The sequence below is a fragment of the Urocitellus parryii genome, chromosome 1 (assembly GCF_045843805.1).
Source record: "Urocitellus parryii isolate mUroPar1 chromosome 1, mUroPar1.hap1, whole genome shotgun sequence".
In the NCBI taxonomy this organism is placed as follows: Eukaryota; Metazoa; Chordata; class Mammalia; order Rodentia; family Sciuridae; genus Urocitellus; species Urocitellus parryii.
Window position 1 is genome coordinate 154,674,304 of NC_135531.1, and position 22,359 is coordinate 154,696,662.

A 22,359-nucleotide genomic window follows, 5' to 3' on the forward strand; every position below is an offset into this window, starting at 1 on the left:
TGGAAGATACCATCTAAAAAAATGAACAGGCAAGCCGCAGGCCTAGAGAAAATATTTTCAATACTGATACCTGACAAAGGATTCATGTGCAGAATATAGAATGATCTCCTATAACCTAGGTGTAGTAGATGACTAAATTCAAGGACCAACAAGGGCTTGGGATGCAGCTCAGTGGTAGAGTTCTTGCCTGCTATGCTGGAGATCTTAGGCTCAATCCCCAACACAGGAGGGAGGGAGGAGGGAAGAAAGGAAGGAAGGAAGGAAGGACGGAAGGACAGACAGACGGACCAAGTGTTAATGAGGAACCAGAATTCTCATTTTATTGCTGGTGGGAGTGTAAAACAAGAAAATTACTTTGAAGAGTCACTTTCAGTTTTATAAAGGATAAACTTATATTCACGGAATGACCCAGTCAATCTGCTCTTGATTATATATGTGTCATGGGCTGTACCAGGTTCCCCAAATTCATACACTGAACCTTAACCTCCAGCACGTCAGGATGTGGCTGTATTTGCAGACAGGACCTTTGAAGAAGCAACTAGGTGACAGGACGCTGTTAAAGCGAGGGTGGGGCCTAATCAGTCTGGCTGGTGTCTTTATAAGAAGAGGAAATTTGGATACACACCAGGGACGTGTGAGCACAGAAGAAAGAACAAGTAAGGACCCAGCAAGAAGATGATCGTCTGCAAACCAAAGACGGGGTCAAAGACGGGGTCCTCCGAGGAAACCAGACCTGCCGACACCTTGATCTTGGGCTTCAGCCTCCAGAACTGTAGCATTTCACCTCAACTGCTCCAGCCCATTCATATAATATCCAGGAGAAATTAAAACCTGTATTGGCCCATAATTCATGTATGTGAATGGTCTTAAAAGCTTTATTCATAATGGCTAAGAAGTAAAAGGAATCCAAGTGTGGGTCAACTGATGGAAAACTAAACAAGTTGCAACATATCCACTCAGGGGAGTATTACACATCAACAAAAATAACTACGGATGCCTGTAGGACCTGGGGGAACTTCCAAAACGCTGTACTGACAGAAGAGGCCAGAGACAAGTAAATACATACTGATTCCACTTACATGGAACTGTGGAAGAATCTAATCTATAATGATAAGAAGCTAATCAGTGGTTGCTCAGGGGTGGGGGAAGATTGGGAAAGATGCAAAGGAATTTTTTAAAAGCAATGGAATGTTGTAGATCTTGAGTGTGGTGGTGGTTACACAAGGGAGTACACTGATCAAACTTGATAGCTGTACGCTGAAAATGCATTTTGCTGATATAAATTACACCTTGCTGCAGCTGGGTGTTTTGTATTCTTGCAGTGCTGGGCATCCAACCCGGGACCCATGCATGCAAGATAGGCGTTTACCACTGAGCTACATCCGCAGCCCTAAATTGGGGATTTTGAAAATAATGTACTCTCAATGATGAAAAAGCCTGGGAGCCTTTTCCTGATGCACTTCCCCTGGGTGCAGGTGAGCGGCATGGCTTCTGGGATAATAACCACAGTGTCTTGTCATTGCAGGAGGTACGAGGAGGAGACCTGCGAGAATGAGGCTGTGGCTAAGGAGGAGGAGGAAGCAGAGGGAGAAGATTTTTTTGCAGAGAAAGCCTCCCCAGATGATCACCCGGCATTGAAGGTAGGAAGAGCCCTTGAGCCCTGGCAATCAGAAAAGGTTGGGGCAAGGTCTCATCTGTTGAGAGCCACCGGGCGGTCAGGATGACGCCTGGCATTTGCCAGAGGGAATGTTTTGTAGCTGCTATTACAACCCCCTTTTAAAGGCAATTTTAATCTCCAAAATTACCTCTCAATTAATGACTAGAAAATACATAGTAAGACAAGACAAAGTAAATTTTTATGGTGTTTTGTTCTTTTTGATTTGTTTTTGGTCACAGGAGTAGACAGTGAATTCAGGTTTAATTACTTCTTAGTTATTATGGTGCTCGAAAAACAAAGAAGGGTATCAGCTCTACCACGCGGCCTGCGCAGTGGTTTCATTAATGAGGTTCTAGGCATAAAGTTAGTTAGACGAGATCGAAATAAAAACACAAGACTCAATTACCTTAATTCTATTGCTAGGTCCGAGACGGCTCCCCTCTCTGGTTTGCTCCTCTAGCCGCCCAGCAGGGCAGCAGGGATTACTCAGGGCTAGCAGGAGAGAGAGAGCGAGCACGCCGGGGAGTAGCCTTTTATTAGGGAACCAGAGATTCAGGGGAGAATTCCATCCAATGAAGGTTGAGGGGGGGGCTGCACTCCAAGGTCAGGGTCAGCGATTGGGTCCCCGGGGTCAGTGGTCAGGCACACCCCCACACGGATGGGCTCTCTCATCAGGAGAGGGACGGGAAAAACTTCGACTTTTGCCAAAGTGCCTCAGACCCTCAACGGGAGGCACCCGATCACGTGTGAGAATGGAGTCCCACATATTCCCCCTTTTTTGTCTTAAAAATGAGGCGGCGGTTCATTCTCTGGAGTTCCTGGATTCTTGATTGGAAGACTCTCCATCCTATAGTTACAATACAAAAGAGAATTAACAGCAAAGAGAATAATCCAATAATGTACCAAGCGGAGTGTTTAAGAATATTTCCAGGGTTGAATCCATTTAACTCCTTCAATATTTGGTTAGCCAAAGAAGAAGGATCTGAAAAATCAGCTCTATTATTTTGAATGTCTTGGATATGGTGATGAAGTTCCAGAATATCCAAGCTATTATTACTATTTTGCCAAATACCTAATAAATGGTTTTTAACCTTCTCCCAATCCCAGAGAGAAGCATTGTACTTGGCAGCTGTAACACATACATACTTATAATTAGCATGGCATTTAAGCCTCTCCTTAAATTTTAAGGCTGAAAGTTCATTACCTACGTCTATAACAGTTGCCTCTAAGGCATTTAATTTAGTTTCAATCTTTTCATCAATATTTACTTGATTACGCAGAGCCTTGGAAGTATTTTGAGCTAAATTATTAAGAAATTTTGCATGTTGAATATTTTGAGACAACGTCAGAGACGCAGAGACAGTTGAGGCAATAAATGAGACCAGTGCTAACACACCAACAATTATGACTCCCATAGCACGTTTAGGTCTTGTTAGCTGAGCATGAATTTGCTGCAAGACTTGTAAACCAGCATCAGCATACCATGGCTCTGAAATATTAGCAGGTAATAAAACAAAAGAGGGCTGATGAAGTATTAGCACTCCTTTTCCTCCATTATACCTAGTAATACAGTTGGTTAGGTTGCACTTATTACAAGTAATAATATATCTGTCACCCATCCATTTAACTTTTACATTTCCAATAATTAAAACATAAGGAGATTGGACACAAGCTCTTAAGCCATAGCAAGATCCCTCTTTACAGTTCTTGCCGACAAATTTTGGTAAAGGCTTATCTGTAAAATGTAAATACTCTGAGGCAGCAATTAAGCGCCAAATATCTTTTTGAATACCTCCTTCACTATAAGTCAAAATATTACTGACAAATCCTGCAGGTGTCATAGCAGAATTTCTTCGTAATTGTCTTTTATCAATCTTTGGAGACCAGTCTAAAATATACCCACTATCTTTAGACACCTTATGTTGTACAGGAAAGGCATTTACACAATCCATCCATTTAGGAAAGGTGCCGATCTCAATTATAGAACTATTTGGACAGTGGGGTATCTGTGGAGGTTTTGCAGAAATGACTGGCTTGTTATGGGAAAGTCCCATCTTAATTACTGATCTAGTGTTAGGTTTTAAGTCCCCATAAATAGAATTATTTGTCAGTCTAGGTTTACCAATCGCTGTCTTTTCTTCAAATGATACTTTCAGACAGCCAGCATGTTTATCATGTGACCAACACAAGGGTAATTGGGCACTGTAGCCAGAATAATTAAATCTAGTCACATGATTGGGAGTAATATGAGTATCTGTAAATCCTCCCATCATGAATGAGTCATTAGTAAATACTGGAATAGATTCTCCAGTCCACACAGCTGGGTGTACCAGGGGTGGATCTGGGAAATATGTCCAATAAGTGTCTACTTGATTCCCTTTTACCTGACAATATTCCCCAGTAGGGCAATTATTGTCGCTACCATCAAGACTGGGGTCCTGTTCTTTCCTAGGCGTCGAAGTATTTGGGAAGCCTGGGTTGTTAGCTTCTTTATGTCTTTCCACGAAATCAGCTTTTCGACTGGTTCAATCCGGTCTTTCTTCATCCTTTTTCGAAATCTCCTCCTTCTGGGTATTGGCTCCTCTGGGTCGATCCTCAGTCGCTTGAGTCTGGGTTCTATCTCCTCCATGTCTGATAGCACGTTCAGGCACCCAAATAGGACGGAAGGCACCTTCTGGGAAGATACAAGCATGGCCTTTTCCCCACATTATTACAGGATCTGGACCCTTCCACTGACCAGTCTGTAAGTCTTTCCACAGAACTCTGCCTAAAGGGCCTGTTACTGAGGGAGACATTTGTCTCTCAGCAGCAGTGTGACCTTCTGCATCACAGTTTAAAAAATTTAAAACAAACAAGGCATGATTAAGGCTATTTTGGGGAGTCACAATCCTATTCCCCCCTTTTAATTTTTGTAATTGAAGCTTAATAGATAAATGAGCTCGTTCCACAATGGCTTGACCTTGGGGGTTATAAGGAATCCCTGTTTTATGATTAATTTTAAACTCTTGGCAAAATTGTTGAAAAGAAGAGCTTACGTAAGCTGGAGCATTATCTGTTTTAATCTGTATAGGGCATCCTAAAACGGAAAAAGCTGCTAAGCAATGAGAAATTACATGTTGAGCATTTTCCTTAGTACGTGCTGTGGCAAAAATAAATCTAGAATAAGTGTCCACTATGACATGTACATAACATTGCTTACCAAATTGAGGAATATGAGTTACATCCATTTGCCATATCTGATTTGGTTTTAATCCACGGGGATTTACCCCTGATGGCAGAGATGGAGTGTGAATAACACACTTTGGGCATTGGCTTACAATCTGACGAGCTTGTTCTCTGGTAATACTAAATTTTTTACGTAAGCTAGAAACATTTTGATGATGCAAGGAATGGGAAGCTAGTGCACAGTCATATGAAGACATCTGTTGACAAAAAGCTACTAACTTATCAATTTTGTCATTACCTGAAACTAGAGGTCCAGGAAGATTAGTATGGGCTCGAATGTGTCCTATGAAACATGGGTACTTTCGCATTAGCACTGTCTTTTGTAAATTATGAAATAATTCAAATAACTCCTGTGATGAAGTAAACCCAATCATTGAAGTTTCAATATTTTTGGTAACTCCGACTGCATATAAGCTGTCAGAATAAATATTAATAGGCTCATTTGAAAAGTAATCTAAGGCACAGATCAGAGCTTGAAGCTCTGCTCTTTGGGCAGAAGTATAAGAAGTTTGTATCACCTCTGTGTGAACACGACTGAAAAAACCTGCCTTACCTGAGTTAGAACCATCTGTGAACACTGATAAAGCTCCCTCTATTGGATAAGCTCGTACAATTTTTGGAAAAATTAGTGATGTTAATGATGCAAATTGTACAATCTTATCACGAGGATAATGGCTATCTATCTGTCCAGGGAAATCAGCAAAAGCTATTTGCCAATAGTTAGAAGTTTGAAAAAGCCAGTTAGTTTGTTGAGCAGAAAATGGAATAATTATGATATCAGGCTCAGATCCAATTAATTGTAAAATCCTAGTTCTACCTTTAATTACTAATTGAGCTATAGAATCATGAAAAGGAATTAATGTTTTTTGAGGAGAGTGGGATAAATAAATCCACTCAATAACTCCTAATCTTTGCCATATGGCTCCTGTTGGGGTATGCTCAGTTGGAAATATTAATAAATACACTATTTCTTTAGGATCTATTCTAGTAAGCTGTGCATTTTTAATTGCAACTTCAACTTTCCTTAAGGCTGCCTTAGCTTCCAAAGTTAGCTGACGTGGAGAGGTTGGAGAAGGATTCCCTTGTAATATCTGAAATAAAGGACTTAACTCAGAAGTAGTTAGTTTTAAGGATGGCCTTAGCCAATTAATATCTCCCAATAATTTTTGAAAATCATTAAGGGTACGTAACTCCTTAACTCTTATCTGGAGATTTTGAGGACGGATTGTACGTCCTTGAATTATCTGGCCTAAATATTGAAAAGGAGACACCTTTTGAATTTTTTGAGGAGCTATACATAAACCCATTGCTGTAAGCGAAGCCTCTGAGTAAAAATTTCTGAAAGTATCTCTGGATTAGCATGAGCCAATAATATATCATCCATAAAATGAATAATATATGCATCAGGAAAGCTATTCCTTATGGGATCTATTGCCTGATCAACATATTTTTGACATAGTGTAGGACTATTACGCATTCCCTGAGGAAGAACCTTCCAGCAATATCTCTTAACAGGTTCCTTAAAATTAATTGCTGGGACAGTGAAAGCAAACCTTTCACAATCTTCAGGATGCAACCTTATAGAGAAAAAGCAGTCCTTTAAATCTATTATCATCAAGCTATAATCTAAGGGAATGGCTGTGGGGGAGGGAAGTCCTGGCTGTAATGATCCCATAGGCTGAATTGCATGATTTATTGCCCTTAAATCCTGTAGTAATCTCCAATTTCCTGACTTTTTCCTAATAACAAAAATAGGTGTGTTCCAAGGACTAAGCGTTGGTTCAATATGACCAGCCTGAAATTGTTCCTCAACTAATCTATGAATTATTTTAAGCTTTTCCCCTGAGATGGGCCACTGAGAAATCCATATAGGCTCCTCTGTGAGCCACGTGATTTTTTCAGCTGTCTTAGGGATCGGGGAAGTGCTCAGGGCCCCTAGTAAAAATTTTGGTTTGGAGCATTTACTAATCTTTGTCGTGGAGACTGGCTTGTAAACAGATACTCTTCCTGAAAGGTCTCCCTATCATCTCTAGGAAAATACCTCTGATTAACTTCCTCAACTGACCTTATAGAATTTGGAGTAACTAATAATAATCCCATTTTGGTTAAAATATCTCTTCCCCATAGGTTAGCTGGTAAAGACTCTAACACATAAGGCTTAAAGACTCCACTGTTCCCATCAGAATCTTCCCAATGGAGATAGTTGGCACTTTGAGCAGGCTGTGAAACCTGTCCTATTCCCTCTAGGTTAGCTGGTGCTACATGCAAAGGCCAGTTTCTAGGCCAAAACCGACTAGACAATACCGAAATATCGGCTCCTGTGTCGATTATTCCTAGAAAATTTTTATTATTAATTCTAAGTTTTAATAAAGGGCGTTCTTGTCTTACTAACTGTGACCAATATACTCTGTCCGGCTGTTTAGAAACTGAATCTGCCGGCAGGTGCCTTTCAGAGACACAAGGCAATAATATTAATTGGGCAAAAGTATCCTTTGGGGTGAGTCTTAGGGGATAATTGGCTTTTACAGTAACATATAGCTGTTCTTTAAATCCTGAATCTATCACACCAGGTATTACCTCAATGGCTCCCTTCAAATTATTTCGTCCCAAAATTAAACCTACAGTATTATCAGGAAGCGGCCCGAAAATCCCAGTAGGAATTTGTTCTGGCCCCGTTTCAGGATTTAACTCAACTGTCCTTGAAGGTCCTAAGAAAACTGTCTGTGATCTCTGTCCCTGTCCCGGTAAAAATCGCGGACTGCTCTGGTCGGCGCCAGTGACGTCTTACTGTGCGACCTTCCCTGGAATTCCCCATATTGTTGCTCGGCCCGGGGAGGGGCCGAACGGAAGTTTTTTGGCCTCCCGCTAGGAGGAAACGCTGGCGGCGAGAAGGCGGGCTCATCCGCGCCATCTGAATCCACCGCGTGGCGTTGAGTCCTGTAATATCTATTGTCGCCAGTAGATGGAGCTCTGAACTTAAAATTGCGCATGCGACACTCCCGGGCAAAATGATTGTTTCTACCACAAACGTAACATCTACCGCGGGACTTTTGACCTAAATTTTTTGGCCCCAAAGTCTCTTTTAACGCAGCCGCTAAAGTCACTGCTTGCAACTGTGTGGGATCTAAATCAGAACACAGGCGAATAAACTCAGAAACAGTTCCTTTTTTACGATGCGGTCTGAGGACATCTTGACAAATTTTATTAGCGTTCTCAAAAGCCAATTGCCTGACTATAAATTCGCTTGCTCCTGGGTCCCCTATGGATCTGTTGGCAGCCTGATATAATCGGGCTACGAAATCTGAATAAGTTTCATTGGCACCTTGTCTGATTTTGGTAAGGACTAAATTGGACTGGTCCTTGGGGACGATCTGTTTCCAAGCACGCTTTGCACAGTCAGTTATCTGATTGTATACTGCAAAATCATAATTTAATTGCCTTTCTAAAGCTGCAAAATCTTCAGTCCCTAAAAACATCGTTACTGGCGTTTCTAGGCCCTGCCTTCTGTTTCTCTCTGCTTGTTCATTACAGAAATCACTCCAATAGGTTTTCCAGATTAAGTAATCTCCCCCACTCAGACAAGATCTGGCTATAAAAATCCAATCGCTAGGAGGAAGGGGTTGTGAACAAATATTTTCTATCAGACTTTGAACAAAAGGGGAATTTGGACCATACGTCTCACATGCACTTTTTAATTCTTTAATAGTTTTAAATGGAATTACAGTATGAACTCTTACTCTCTGATCTTGTTCATCAGTTTGTTCAAAAACTGGAAAGAGGTAAAAACCACTAGTATCCTCCCCCATTTCTTGAGCCTTCTTAATACCTTGCTGGACTGGGGTAAGAAGAGTCATTTTTAATTTAGCATACCTGTTAAATTTGGTCCTTCTAGCAGGTACCGGCCGAATTTGAATAGCTTGGGCAGGCGGTGTTAAACGCAGCCTATTGAAATTTCTCTCTAAGTCCTGAATTTCAATATCTGATTCTTCCTCTTCAGACTGTGAGTCATGGTCCGAATCTGAACTATCGCCATTTTGAATTTGGGTTTCTACACCACGTGGTTGAGAAGAACCCTGAGCCCCTCTAGGAGTCTCTTCCGTATTTTCCTCTCTAGCAAGATCATCTATCTTTTCCGGAGGGCCTTCTAGGATCTGGGAGGTTTCTCCTCTATGATGTTGCTCTGTACAATCGGCCTGTGGGTTAGTCTGATCCTGTGAGCTAAAGTCCACATTTTTAACCTTTGGCTTGGCCCCTAGTGCCTTTGTTTTTAAAGGGCTTAAGGGAAAGGGAATTAACTTAGCCTCAGGCTGATTCTCCATTTGAATAGACCTAACAGCTCATTGAATGCCTTTTAAAAGGTCCTCAGGGGGCCACTAACTCTGGCCCATATATTCAAAAAGACAAACTTCTAGAGCTGTCCATGTTTTCTGTATATTTTCAATGCCTCCAGGTAATTCATTAGAAATACAAACTCTCTGTAACTTCCTTCCTAATTTCTCCCAAGTAAGTAAATTTGGAGATTCCTGTTCGCAAAACCAAGGACAATATTCACCTACAATCTTTAAAAATTGTAATAACTGAGTTTTCTTTATCTGTTTCCCTTTCTGATTAATTATACTGTCTAAAATAGTCAGGTACATTTCCTTATCAGTAGAAGTTGAATTTCCCATTTTAATTAATTTAACGTCTCTTTCCTTCAATAACTCCAGGTACTTTTGTGACCCAATGTCACCTCTTCCTTTATCTTTAATTTTTCCTTTATTTCTTTATTTCCTTTTTCCTATCCTTATATCTTTTTTTTCTTATCTTTATAGCCGGCTCCCACTCAATCTAACTAATCTAGAATGCCCCCCTCGTGGGCGCCAAATCTACCACGCGGCCTGCGCAGTGGTTTCATTAATGAGGTTCTAGGCATAAAGTTAGTTAGACGAGATCGAAATAAAAACACAAGACTCAATTACCTTAATTCTATTGCTAGGTCCAAGATGGCTCCCCTCTCTGGTTTGCTCCTCTAGCCGCCCAGCAGGGCAGCAGGGATTACTCAGGGCTAGCAGGAGAGAGAGAGCGCTAGCAGGAGAGAGAGAGCGAGCACGCCGGGGAGTAGCCTTTTATTAGGGAACCAGAGATTCAGGGGAGAATTCCATCCAATGAAGGTTGAGGGGGGGGCTGCACTCCAAGGTCAGGGTCAGCGATTGGGTCCCCGGGGTAAGTGGTCAGGCACACCCCCACACGGATGGGCTCTCTCATCAGGAGAGGGACGGGAAAAACTTCGACTTTTGCCAAAGTGCCTCAGACCCTCAACGGGAGGCACCCGATCACGTGTGAGAATGGCGTCCCACAATCAGCTAGTTCTTTGTTTTTATTAATGACTCTCCTTTTTATAGTTTGTGCCTTATGTGAGCAAAATTTTTTAGTATGTATGTACATCCCTTATTAATTACAACATGTTAGAATTAGGGATTCCCACTTCTTTTCTGGCAGGTTTTAAATTTCTAACCTCTTAATTGAATTTGTGGACCAAATTTCAAAGGAATTATTTTGTATAGTCAGTTCTTGTGCAAGGTGTTTGGTAAACAAACTCATAAAATGGATTCAAACAGCGTTTTAGTATTTATGAAATAACTGACCATTTCCTACAGTAAGATGGGAAAACTTAGGCTTTGATTTACTTCAACTTGCACAAAGTTGTATGTCAGGGCTTCCAGGGTTTGGTTTGGGGGCAGGAGGGGTTCAGAGCCTGGAGGAATTGTCAGTTTTATTCTGACATAATCTGAGGATATGGAGCAAGGATCACATCTAATGGCTTGTGTTCCTTATGCTCAATTGTACAGTGCTATTCATTTAGTAAACTGATCTTAACACAATTCCTAGCAGCGGAACCTTGAAATGCATGTGCTAGATTTATACTAAAATGATTCAGTTCTCATTTTAGCAACGCTTCCAAGTCTTTGTTTTTTTGAGACTAAATATAGGGATAAGATAAATTGTAAAACAACCTAATGATTAAAGTTCCCATTTGCATTTTATTTTCTGAAATACTTTTTCATAGTTACTTGTTTTAAAAGATTTTAAAAATCATTGCACTTTGGTCAGAAAAATAATAAATTTATCTTACAAATGTTAAAAAAAAAAAAAGAAAGAAAGGTGCCCCCATCGAACCATTGAGATGATGATTTGAGTTAAGCTATATATAATTGCTGTGATGCTGGATTGATTGTATTGCATATTTGACCTTTACTGTCTGGCAATGGGGCAGCTCTTGCTGCCTTGGGCGCCCGCTATTTTGGAGTTCTAGCAGGGATTCCCAGAGAGTTCCCATTGGTTGGGGAAGTGCCGGAGGAGGGATTTCCGGTTGGTGTGTGGTGTGTCCCAGGAGAAGGCCATGTGGGTGGCGTTGGTGGAAAAGCATGTGTGCAGTGCTGGTGAGAGTTGGGGACAGGCTACCAGAACAGGTCACCTGCAGTAAATTGTTAAGAAGCATCCCTTGCCCCCGTGACTTGAGGTCATTTTGGTGACAGTAAACCAGGAGAGGCTGTCTTTTCTTCTGCTCTCTGTGGCTCCTCTGTTTCTCTGGATGCACCTCAAGCTTTGCAGTCACATGTTCTCAGTTCGAACCCTGGCCTTGTCACTCCCTGCCTCTGTCATCTGGGGCAGGTGATTTCATCCCTTTCAGGCCTCTGGTTCCCTACTATAAGATGGACACAGTAATACCAATCTGCAGATAGTTTGGGTGGCTTCCAAGGAATAGATGTCTTCATTTCGGTGGGGCCATGAGAAGAGGGAGTCCAGCCACATTCCTTTGCCTCCCGCTTCCTGGCGGCACTAGATTGTTGTAGCAGGATTCTCTTTCCATAGAGATCTCCAACCTGCAGCTACAGCACCCACTGCATTTGTAGAGCTACAGGTGGGACGTGCTCCAAAGGCACCTGACCAAGTGGCTGGAGCAAAAGCTGAGCCCCCCCTTCCAGCTCCCCTTTACATTTTCTCCAGCCAGACAGGGAACCTTTCTCAAAATCACACCACGGCGCTCTTCAGGCTAACAGAGTTCCTGAGCTTAAGTGCTTTTGCTTGCTTTTCTTTTACCTGGGATTGCTGTGTGTGGACAGCAGAAAACCCAATGGCTTTGTTTTAAAAAGGAAACTTGGCAGTGGCCTATAATTTAAAAAAAAAAAAAAAAAAGTCTGTGGTTCTGGACCCGGGCAGTGGAGAGCTGGGGAGTGTCTTTGTCAAAATGTGGGGGGTACATAGGTCATGAGGACGTGAGGCCCAGGATGCTGGTGCCCGAGTTGCCTCACCATGTCAGTTTCTTTGGGTGTTTCCGCTAGCCCCCCAGCCACAGGTGGACGAATGAGAATGGGCACCCTCAGCCTTGGGCACCGCTCTGGCAGGACTGGGCTGATTGACCCTGCTGTGCCTGCGGGCCCACGGCGAAGGGGCACAGGTCGGGTGGAGAGTGGCTTGGTAGACTCCGGGTGGGTGGCCGACACTCAGTGGACATGGTGTCCTCAAGCCTTCGACTTCTTCCTCAGGTGGACAAAGAGACTAACACGGACACGGTGGCCCCATCCCCCACAGTGGTGCGGCCCAAGGACCGGCGTGTGGGCACCCCATCGCCAGGGCCATTTCTTCGGGGGAGCACCATCATCCGCTCCAAGACCTTCTCCCCAGGGCCCCAGAGCCAGTACGTGTGCCGGGTAAGCAAGCCTCGGGCTCCGTCCTCCTTCCCTTGGGTAGCTAAGACCCTCACCCAGCTCTGGATGCCAATCTGGATCCTCACGTGGTCAGGTAACCTCCAGCTGGGGGGCTCCTGGAAGCCTTGGTTTTGTCAGGTTCACAGACCCGCTTCGTAGGGTTGATCTTTTGATTGATTGATTGGTTGATTGATGGGATTATTTAGTGGCACAAGAAAATGACATTATGAAACACACCAGTGACAAGCAATAGGCACAGGATGATTTAGCTTTAGTTAAGTTTAAAATAGAGGAGCCAGGCCCGGTGGTGTGCGCCTATAATCCCAGCAGCTCAGGAGACTGAGGCAGGAGGATCTCAAGCTGGAGGCCAGCCTTGGCAATGTAGCAAGACCCCGTCTCAAAATAAAAAGAGCCTTCAGAAATAAGAGAGAATAAAGACTTTCCTGGTATGGGGGGAAAGACAAGGAAATTGGTACCATGGTAGAGCACCCCTGAGATCAATCTTCAATACAATACCACCAAAACATTTTAAAAAACAATAATAAATTGGGCTGGGGATGTGGCTCAAGCAGTAGCACGCTCACCTGGCATGCGCGGGGCGCTGGGTTTGATCCTAAGCATCACATAAAAATAAAATAATGATGTTGTGTCCACCAAAAACTGAAAAATGAATATTTAAAAAAAATTCTCTTTCTCTCTCTCTCTCTCAAAATAATAATAATAATAATAATAATAATAATAAATTAAATAGTACGAACAGAAAAAAAACTAGAAAGTCTATACCAAAATATCCACAGTATTTACTCATGTTCAATGATTAAATATTTTTCCTTTTTCTTTTGTGTATATTTTTGAAACATGAGGGTTTCTCAAGCAACAAAAGGTAATGGAAAGAGAAATAGTTATTAAATGCCAGGAGTTAGGAATCCAAGTGGCCAAACCAGGCACCCAACAGCCAAGATCTGAAACCTGAAAGGGGTCCAGCCAGGGGAATCAGTCTAGCCTGGAGGTCTTTCTTGTCATTTCCCAAGGGAGGAGTGTTTATCTGATTGATTCCTGTCTATTTGGTGCTCTCCATGTAAATACGTTGAAAGGGACTTTTGCTAGTATAAGCATGCAAGCAACTTTGGTTTGGGATTGCTGCAAGATGTCACTGGTTTTTAGTTGTATACCACACAATACACACCAGCTCCTATAACAAAAACCCCATCTGACTTGCTGTCAGTGATTCATATGGATGGAGTCTCCCTCCTCCTCATAGGATCATTTTAGCTAAAGAATGTGCAAGGCTTAGTCATCTGCATTTGATCCACTTATTATTATAATTCCCAACAACTTACTTCCTCCTTGTTCACACCCTGCTCCTCCCTCTCATGAGACCATTTGCTAAGATCAGATAAGACCCTAGGCTCTTTGCAAAATTACCACCATTATAAACATGCAGTGGAAATCAAATGGGAAGGAAAAATGCCACTCATCAGAAAAATCAAACCCAAAGAAGTTACTGTTGGCCTCCTTCTTTTTCAGCAGGATTAGAATGCAGTTGTCATTTTATTAAACGGGAGATAGAAAATGGAGTAACTTTTGCAACGTGTTTATCTTTTCTAACCAAAAGCTCACTTTCTGTGAGAGACTCACTCACCTGTCCAAACCCAAAGCCTGGACTGAGAGACAAAGATAAAGGTTTTGTAAGATTAGGCCTCTGGGGGCCAGCAGACAACCCTCAGCAATGTCACAGTCAGCATTTTACCCCTAGACACGTGGTACTTCCCCAGGTCCTCATTGGCTGAGTATATGGGGCCCACAATTTTCCCTAATGTCACCTAGGTTTCACTGTCTCTTATTGGGTTATTTAAAGAAATACACCTTCAATTGTCCCCACCCCCTTTGTTCTCCCATGGCAGGAAGGCCTTTGTGGGACTGAGTGCATTTGGGCACATATGGAGTTTATCTCTGTTTGATCAGGCAGGCCCCCTCCTCCTTCCTCCTGGTTGTCAAGGGACTGTGAATCTGTCACACTCAGGTGTTAACTGCTGGTAACCATTTGTTCTGTTTCCTCCTTGGCTGATTTTCTCTCAGTAATTTTACATCTAAGATGAAACACTATATTCTGAAAATAGACCACTGGACTTTCCATTTCTTACCCCACCAATTTGTATTGTCAAATTCCTGTTTAAATGGGTTTAAGTGTCCCTTTTCCCAGATTGGCATCCTCGAATAAAAAGAACCTCTGCTCTCTTTTATTATGCATCTGTAACTATCCAGTACTTGGCTAAGCCCTTGTGTGGTTTATGATCTGTGCCAGGATGCAAGCCTGCGAGTTAAGAGATTCCCAATCAACATGGACCACGTGCCATAAGGGGCCTTTCTTGGCAATGCCGTATATTTTTCCTTCTTTGCTGCTGAATCTTACTGAAGGGTACAAGAAATCGCTAACTACAACATTCTGCGTATTTTCCTGTCATTTATCTTCAAACTCTACAGGCATGGAGTACATCTCCCCAGGAACAACAGGTAGCAAGTTCACCCTCTGTTTTTCATACACAAAATGAGCATTGACAAACTCCCAACAGAGAGTGTTAGGGAGGTGCCCTCATCTACCCCCACGGCACCACCAGCTCCATGCTTTCTAGTCTCTGACTGACAGCACGTCACTTCCTACCACCAAGGCAACAGACTGAGCAGAATATGTAGGGGAAGTTTTTTGAAATTAGGTAGTTCACATATTTATTGTGAGGCTGTAGAACCAGCCTGAGAAGTCAGGCAGGAACAAGGCAGACCAGACCACAGGTAAAGTATGCCACAAAGCCAACCAGGTGAGGCTAATACAATGCACTGCAGGACTTGGCCCAGCCAGTCCCACTGCCGCATCTGGAATTCAATATGTTAGTCCTCCCTTATCTGCAGTTTTGCTTTCTCTAGTTTCACTTTTTCTCAGTCTGAAAACTTTAAATAGAAAGCTCCAGAGGTAACTTATAAGTTTTTAAATTGCATACGATTCAGAGCAGCATGATGAAATCTCAAGACACTCTACTCCATTCCAGTTGGGACAAGAATCAGCCCTTTCCAGCGTATCCATGCTGTATACACTACCTTCTCCCATGAGTCTCTTAGTAGCCATCTCTGTTACCAGTTCAACTGTCAGCTACAGTGTTTATGTTTAAGAAACACTTATTTGACTTCATAATGGCCCTAAAATGCAAGAGCAGTGTTGCTGGCCATTAAGATTGGACGAAGGAAAGCTGTGAACTGCTTCCTTCAGTGAAAAGGTGAACATTCTCTTCTTAATAAGGAAAGGAAGACTGTTGTATTCTGAGATTGCTAAATCTTACAGTAAATTATTGTCAATGTCTTGTTGTGCTTAATTTATACATGAACTCTTATCACAGGTATGTAGGTGTAAGAAAGATGTTGTCTATATAGGGCTTAGTACTACCCGTGACTTTCAGGCATCCATGATGGGTCTTGGAATAGGTCCCCAAGGTGGGGGGGGGGGGACTGCTGTGCTGAAGCCTCCCCAGTTTTCTGTCCCCCCTGGCCTCAGAAGCTCTGGTTGCTGCTATTGCCACTGCCATTGCTCCTCACTAATGGCCTTTTCCTGAGATATTGACAAGCTTGCTATGTGTGTAGCATGAGAGAGGACCTTGTTTAAATTTGAATGGCACAATAACAGAGAATTGGGTCCAGCGACCCAGCTGTGATTCAGACTTAAGGTAGGGTGCATCCAGGTGACAGCTTAGTCCTGTCCTCCTTCTCACTGGAAAGGAAGCTATGAAAGCAAGGCTTGGGGCTTGGGGAGGGTACTGTTTCCCACTGAGAATCATGAGGTGGATTTGCCCACCCACAGTATGGGATTTCAAATGCTCATCAACAACACCTCTCCCTCCCCTGCAAAAAAAAAAAAAAAAAAAAAAAAACTAATCTTACAAATCTCCCTGCAAGGCCTGTTGTGTCCACCTCATTTAATAGATGTCAAAGTACTTTGGTCCAGGGCACACAGGTGTGCTGGGAGTACAAAGCCCAGCACCTGTAGGCTTTCTGTCCCCTAGAGCCACCACCTGAGGGGCTTCCAGTTGTGAGCAGCCCCTTCTCCTAGCCCATGTCATACCTTTGTACAATAAGTGTTGCCTCCTGGGTGGTTTCTTTCTTGGCTTCTCAGCATGTCCTATGTCCCATGGTTAGGTTCCCTGCTTGGGGTCACACCTAACTTTGAAGTCCCCTAGGATAGGGATAGTGGATTACAGGTCTCTATGACACCCAGGTATTTATCAGCTGTACTTTCCCATTTGCTGGTTGACCCACTTTGACCAGTGGATCCAGTCCCTCCAAAATTCTCATCCCTGAACAGGCTCCCTGTGACTTTAAATTACTGTCCCTATCTCTACTTCAGTTTCCCTAGCTGTAAATGGAAGTAATAACGAGGCAGTGATATCCTCAGCCATGTATGAGATGAACGGCATTAAAATATCTGGTAATAGCTATGCATGGCGGTGGACGCCTATAATCCCAGTGACTCAGGAGGCTGAGGCAAGAGGATCGTAAATTCAAAGCCAGCCTCAGCAACTTAGTGAGGTCCTAAGCAAGCAGACAAGGTCCTGTCTCAAAATAAAAAATTAAAAGGACTGAGGATGTAGCTCAGTGGTAGAGTATCCCTGGGTTCAATCCCCAGTGCCCAGAAAAAGAAATCTGGAGATAAGATAAAGCAAAGTTCAAGAATTTAATGTAGCTTTCCCCTCTCTTTTACAACACAATCCTTGAAACATCAACAGTCACAACTGAAGGGTCAATTATCTGATACCCATTTCTGGTGGTATGACATATATTCTTCCAATGCTGTGTTCGGCTTGCCCACTGTGGGATATAGACCCCTTCTGGAATCACATGCAGCCATTCCATCCCTGTGAATCTACCCCAGCTGTTGAGACCATCTCCTTCCATCTGCACATCGGTTTCATTCCTGAGCCCTACATGCAGCTGGGGCCAGAAATGGCATGACCCTGGCGTTTCTAGTAGGCCTTGAGCTCATGGTTTGAAGAGCTCTGGCTTGTGACCTGTAAAAGCATCTTTCTCTTCTGGACCATCATTGACATAGTTTGAGGATTCAGTGAACCTGTAGATAAAGCACCTGATGCTTGGTAGGTGCTTATCCAAGTGGCTGTCATCGGTGTTACCATCCTGTTTCTGGTTGTGGTTGAGGCTCTGTCTGGCACAATACCGGTTTCACCAGTTGTGATGTTCATGAACTCAGCAGGACTATTAATGCCACTATCATTAGTAATAATCAACAACCACAAATATGAAAACACCAGAGGCTTCTCTGGAGAGGCCTGCCGCAGAGAACTGACAGCTGCCAGACAGACAGACAGATAGGTGCAGTAGCCTGGCCTGGGCCAGCCCTGGCGACTGTGGAAACAGCTTGGGAAAGGAGCCCCACCTGCTCTCACCTCTCTGGTTCTTGGGAGGGGGGATGACACCCTCAGTAGAAAAGCATCCCTTGTGGACCAGACACCTGATTTCTGACCATGAATGAGGATCTGAGCCCTGTGTGGGAATGGAAGTGACTAAGTGACTGGGAGATCCTGCAGGAGGAGAATTATGATCAGCTTAACCCTTCCAGCTCCTGTCTGCCTACCACTCCACGGATACAGACCCCAGGTTTTGCCTTGGAGCTGGGCTTTTTGTTTGTGTTTGTGGGGTGTTGGTTTGCAGTGCTGGGGGTGGAACCCAGGGCCTGCAGCATGCTAGGCAAGCGCTCGGACTGAGCTACACCCCCCAGCCTTGAGATGTCAGCATTGATAGTGCCTCTATTTGAGCCAGCTAAGGTGGGTTCTGTGGGTGACAGGGAAGAGGTGACGCAAACAGCCCTTTGTGTCACAAGTCAAGGGGACAGGATGTCCTACGGTGACGCTGATGTTGTCAAACCCTGCTGGGTGTTCGTCAGCTCACCAATCTGAGGCACAGTCTGTGCCCTTGTTTGTAAAGTGGTGGTACTCCCATCACGGTGGCTGTCACAGGACTCTCTCATGCCGCGTCATGCAGAGAGCAGCAAGCATCATGCAGACATGCTCAGTGAGTGTTTGTGGGGTGCTGGTTTGCAAATAAAGAAAAGGGGGGGCCACAGCGAGCTCAGAATAGGCAACGGGGTGTTTGCACGAGGAGAGGGAGGATGAGGCAGAGTGGACGACTGAACATCCCCGCAGGCCCCAACACTCCTTCCAGAATGTGCTCTGACCATGCTTGACTTCCCTTTTCTCTGGCAGCTGAATCGCAGTGACAGTGACAGCTCCACTCTCTCCAAAAAGCCACCTTTTGTGCGAAACTCCCTGGAGCGGCGCAGTGTCAGGATGAAGCGGGTAAGAGCCACCAGAAGCTATTTGTCCACTCTGCCTTTATTTCCAGAAGGCCTGCATCCTGCCCACACATGCCCTCATGAATGCCCATTTCTCCTTGGCCATTGGCTTGAAGGGCATTGTCTTCACAGGGTGGTGGCATTTGCAAATGGAAGTTTGGGAGCAACAAGGCCTGTGTAGCACTGGAGAAAGAGCCCAAGGGTGACCGTAGCCTTATGATTGGGACAGATGGGTGAGACCAGGGGTATGTTGCTTGACCAACTGGGTGGAAATCAAAGTCACTAGGAACCAACCCAGATGTCATGGTCACCTGGTCTGATGGAATCATGCTCAGCACCTCCTGGAATCAGGTGGGCACAGGGAAGAGGCCCCAGTGCAACTGGGCTGAAAGATTAGGGGGTGGCATTCAGAAAAGGAGGGACCCCTTCTTAGGACTCTGACCACAGGACTGCAGGCGATGCTCCCCTTGGGCTTTCAACATGGCTGGGAAGCACCTCTGTCTGGCGCGTTTGCAGAACCAGAAGAAACCCAGGAGCCCCAAGGTCAGAAAGAGATTAAAGAAAGAGCCAGAGAGGAGAGCAGACCTCACCCTGAGGCCGGGAAGGCCCTCCTCCTCTCCTACAGGCCTGCCAGTGGACAGCCAGAATCAGGAGTGGGTCTGGGGCTGGGCTGTGACTCTGGCGCAGCGCTAGCCTAACATGCATGAGGTCCTGGGCTCCGTCCCCAGCACTGCACACACAAAAATGTAGTCCTTTCATTGCCTAGTGCCACCTTTCTCCCTGTCCCCAGCAAGTCTACAGAGGCAGCAGAGAGGGCAGAAGAGGGAAAGCAGTGCAGAGAAGGTGTGAGGGAAAGGCAGGGTGGCACTGTGGATGTGGCCTCAGGTGACAGGCCACCTTTCCACCCGGTGGATCTGCTGTCGCAGATCCTGTTCACTATGAAGATTCCGAGCCCACACTCACTGTCAATCTAAGTCATTAGACTGGGAACGACATTTTCAGCTCTCTGAGGGATTCAGCCCTTCTTGCAGAAACATTGCTGCGCAACTCCTACCTGACCCCCTGTTCCTACCACTCCCTTCCAGGCAGGCCCTACAGATCCTGCCCTTAGCCAGGGGATGGCCCCCTCAGGAGCTCCCCAATGGTGGGTCTGAGCCCATAAGAACAGCAGAGTCCAGAGACCAGGCTCAGGTCTTGGGTCCATGCTTCTCCTTGCTGCCTGAACTGTGCCTCTGTGACAGCCCAACCAGGCAAGACTGGACACTGGTGACAGCAAAGCACAACAGCTGCTCTGAGAACTTGAGCCGCATAGATCACTCAGCCGGGCTCCTTTGCCCGCCCCCCCTCACTTATAAGCACAGACCAGATAATGTTCACCCTAGAGAAGCATTCTAGAACCTCTGCATGGAGCTAGTTTATGCTCCTGAAACTGTGCCTGTCAGCCCTGCAAGGTGAGGAGAGGTCTCCTAGTAGTGTTTCTTATACCATATCTCAAACCCTTTTATTGGTCATTTCGTCTGTTTTGTAAGGCTGTATAACAAGTTACCACAAACTTACCAGCCTAAAATCATACATATTTATGACCTCAGTTTCTGTGGGTCAGGAGTTGGGCGACAAGTTAGCTGAGTCCTCTGCTCAGGGTCTCAGCAGGCTGAAGTGTAGGTGTTGACTGCATCCTGATCTGGAGATTCGACCAGGGAAAGGGCTGCTTTCAAGCTCCTTCAAGTTGTTGGCAGAATCAGTTCCTTGTTTCCCTACTAGCTGCAGTCCACAGGCCCCTCACAACTCCTGGAAGTCACTCTTAGGTCTTTGCCATGTGACCCTCTCTGTAACATGAATCACTTCTTCAAGGCCAGCAGAGTCACCCAGCCAGGAAGAGCTCAATCCGTCTTTTAAGGGCTCACCTGATAAGGTCAGGCCCATCAGGGATAATCTGCCTTTTGATTAACCCAAAGTCAACTGGTTAGTCACCCAGTGACATATCCCATCACATCCACTCTGAAGGGAAGGAGATTATATAGGGCAAGTGTATTCAGGTTGGAAATACTGGGAGCCATCTGAGGATTCTGCCTCTTACAGCCATTTAATCATTTTTTAGTTTTGATGGAAGGAGCATTGATGATTGGGTTAATCAAGATCTTCTGCATACAGATGGCGAAAGAACCCAACTCTAATGCACCTTAAAAACAAACAAGGGAATTTACTGTCCCATTTAATGGAAAAGTCCAGGCTGGGTATCTTAGTTAGGTTTCTGCTGCTGGGACAAAATAGCTGGACTTTTAACTTGAAAATAGGAAAGGTTTATTTGGGGTTACACTTTCAGAGGTTTCAACCCATGGTCACTTGGCCCTCTTGCTTTTGGACCTGTGACAGCACAGTTCATCATGCAGGGACGTGTGGCAGAGAAGGCTGCTTACCTCATGCAGCCCAGAAGCAAAAGGGAGAGGTGGGGAAGGTCTGGAGTCTCCGTATCCCCCCCCCCCCCGAAGGGCACACCGCCAGCGACCTCGGGTCCTTCCACTCAACCCACCTCTCCCAATAGCAGCACAGGCTGGTGACCAACCCTTCAGCATATGGGACTTTAGGGGACATTTAAATCCAAACAGTAACACTGGGGAAGTGGCTCAGTGGTAGAGGCTTGCCTAGAACATGCAGGGATCTGGGTTCCATCTCCAATGCCACAAAAAAAATAAATAAATAAATAAATAAGAAGAAAGGAAGGAAGGAAGGAAGGGAGGGAGGGACGGAGGGATAAAGAAAGGAAAAATCTGTGCCACAAATCTAGCTTCAGGCTTGGATTAATCCAGGAGTTGAAACAATGTTGTCAGACTTCATTTCCCCTGAATTATCACTGCTCCTACCAGATAGCTCAATTCTTAAGCAGGATCACCCCATATGATGGTAAAGATGTCCATGTTATATCAGTTCCAGGTATATCTTGCTGCCTTTGCAACCTCTGTGTAAAGAAGTTGCCTTTGTTCCAAGTGGTTGAACAAAGTGCCAGCAGTGATTATTATTGGCTGGGCTTAGACAGCATACTCACCCCTGCACTGAGATCCTGATTGACCAGGTTCAGGTGACATTCCTGTCCCTGGTATGCCCACAAACCAGATAGACTGGATGTGGCAGAGGAGGAAAGCCTTAAGGAAAGAGGAGGGCCCTGGGGATGAACCCAGACCTGCAGAAACACTAGAGGGCCATAGATAGAGGCATACAGGTGCGAAGACCCGACTTCTGCTCCAGGGGATCAGGCCTGCATGGAGGAAACAACTGCAGGACAGGACAGGGGCCAGCATCCATTAGCCAGGTGTAAATGTTGAGGCTTGAAGTGGCTCATTGTACAGTGAGTGGGTGGGGCCTGCCATCACCGCAGGGGACAGGCTCAGCTTGACTTCAACTCTGTGATTTAACCACCGTGAGCCTCATCTGTAGTGCAG

The 22,359-nt window shown here is 44.7% G+C and overlaps 1 protein-coding gene and 1 long non-coding RNA gene across 4 annotated transcripts in view; one reads left to right on the plus strand and one right to left on the minus strand.

Moving 5' to 3' along the window:
* The window catches only part of LOC144254498 (protein KIBRA), a 156,237-nt gene that overhangs the window by 129,599 nt on the left and 4,279 nt on the right, over positions 1 to 22,359 (plus strand). Inside the window, exons 18-21 of one of the 2 annotated variants that reach the window (XM_077797745.1) lie at positions 1,526 to 1,640; positions 12,412 to 12,576; positions 18,834 to 18,926; positions 19,135 to 19,138. In XM_077797745.1, the coding sequence (XP_077653871.1) occupies positions 1,526 to 1,640; positions 12,412 to 12,576; positions 18,834 to 18,926; positions 19,135 to 19,138 (377 nt within the window). The remainder of the gene's footprint in view (positions 1 to 1,525; positions 1,641 to 12,411; positions 12,577 to 18,833; positions 18,927 to 19,134; positions 19,139 to 22,359) is intronic. The other variant, XM_077797744.1, reaches the window with a different exon arrangement.
* LOC144254499 (uncharacterized) lies at positions 2,403 to 8,927 on the minus strand. Of its 2 annotated transcripts, none has more exons than XR_013343504.1 (3): positions 8,753 to 8,927; positions 4,042 to 4,331; positions 2,403 to 2,504 (listed from the first exon to the last, which is right to left on the minus strand). It is a non-coding gene; the product is annotated as an uncharacterized LOC144254499 (long non-coding RNA). The 2 variants fall into 2 exon arrangements; XR_013343503.1 differs by having other exon boundaries at positions 4,042 to 4,352.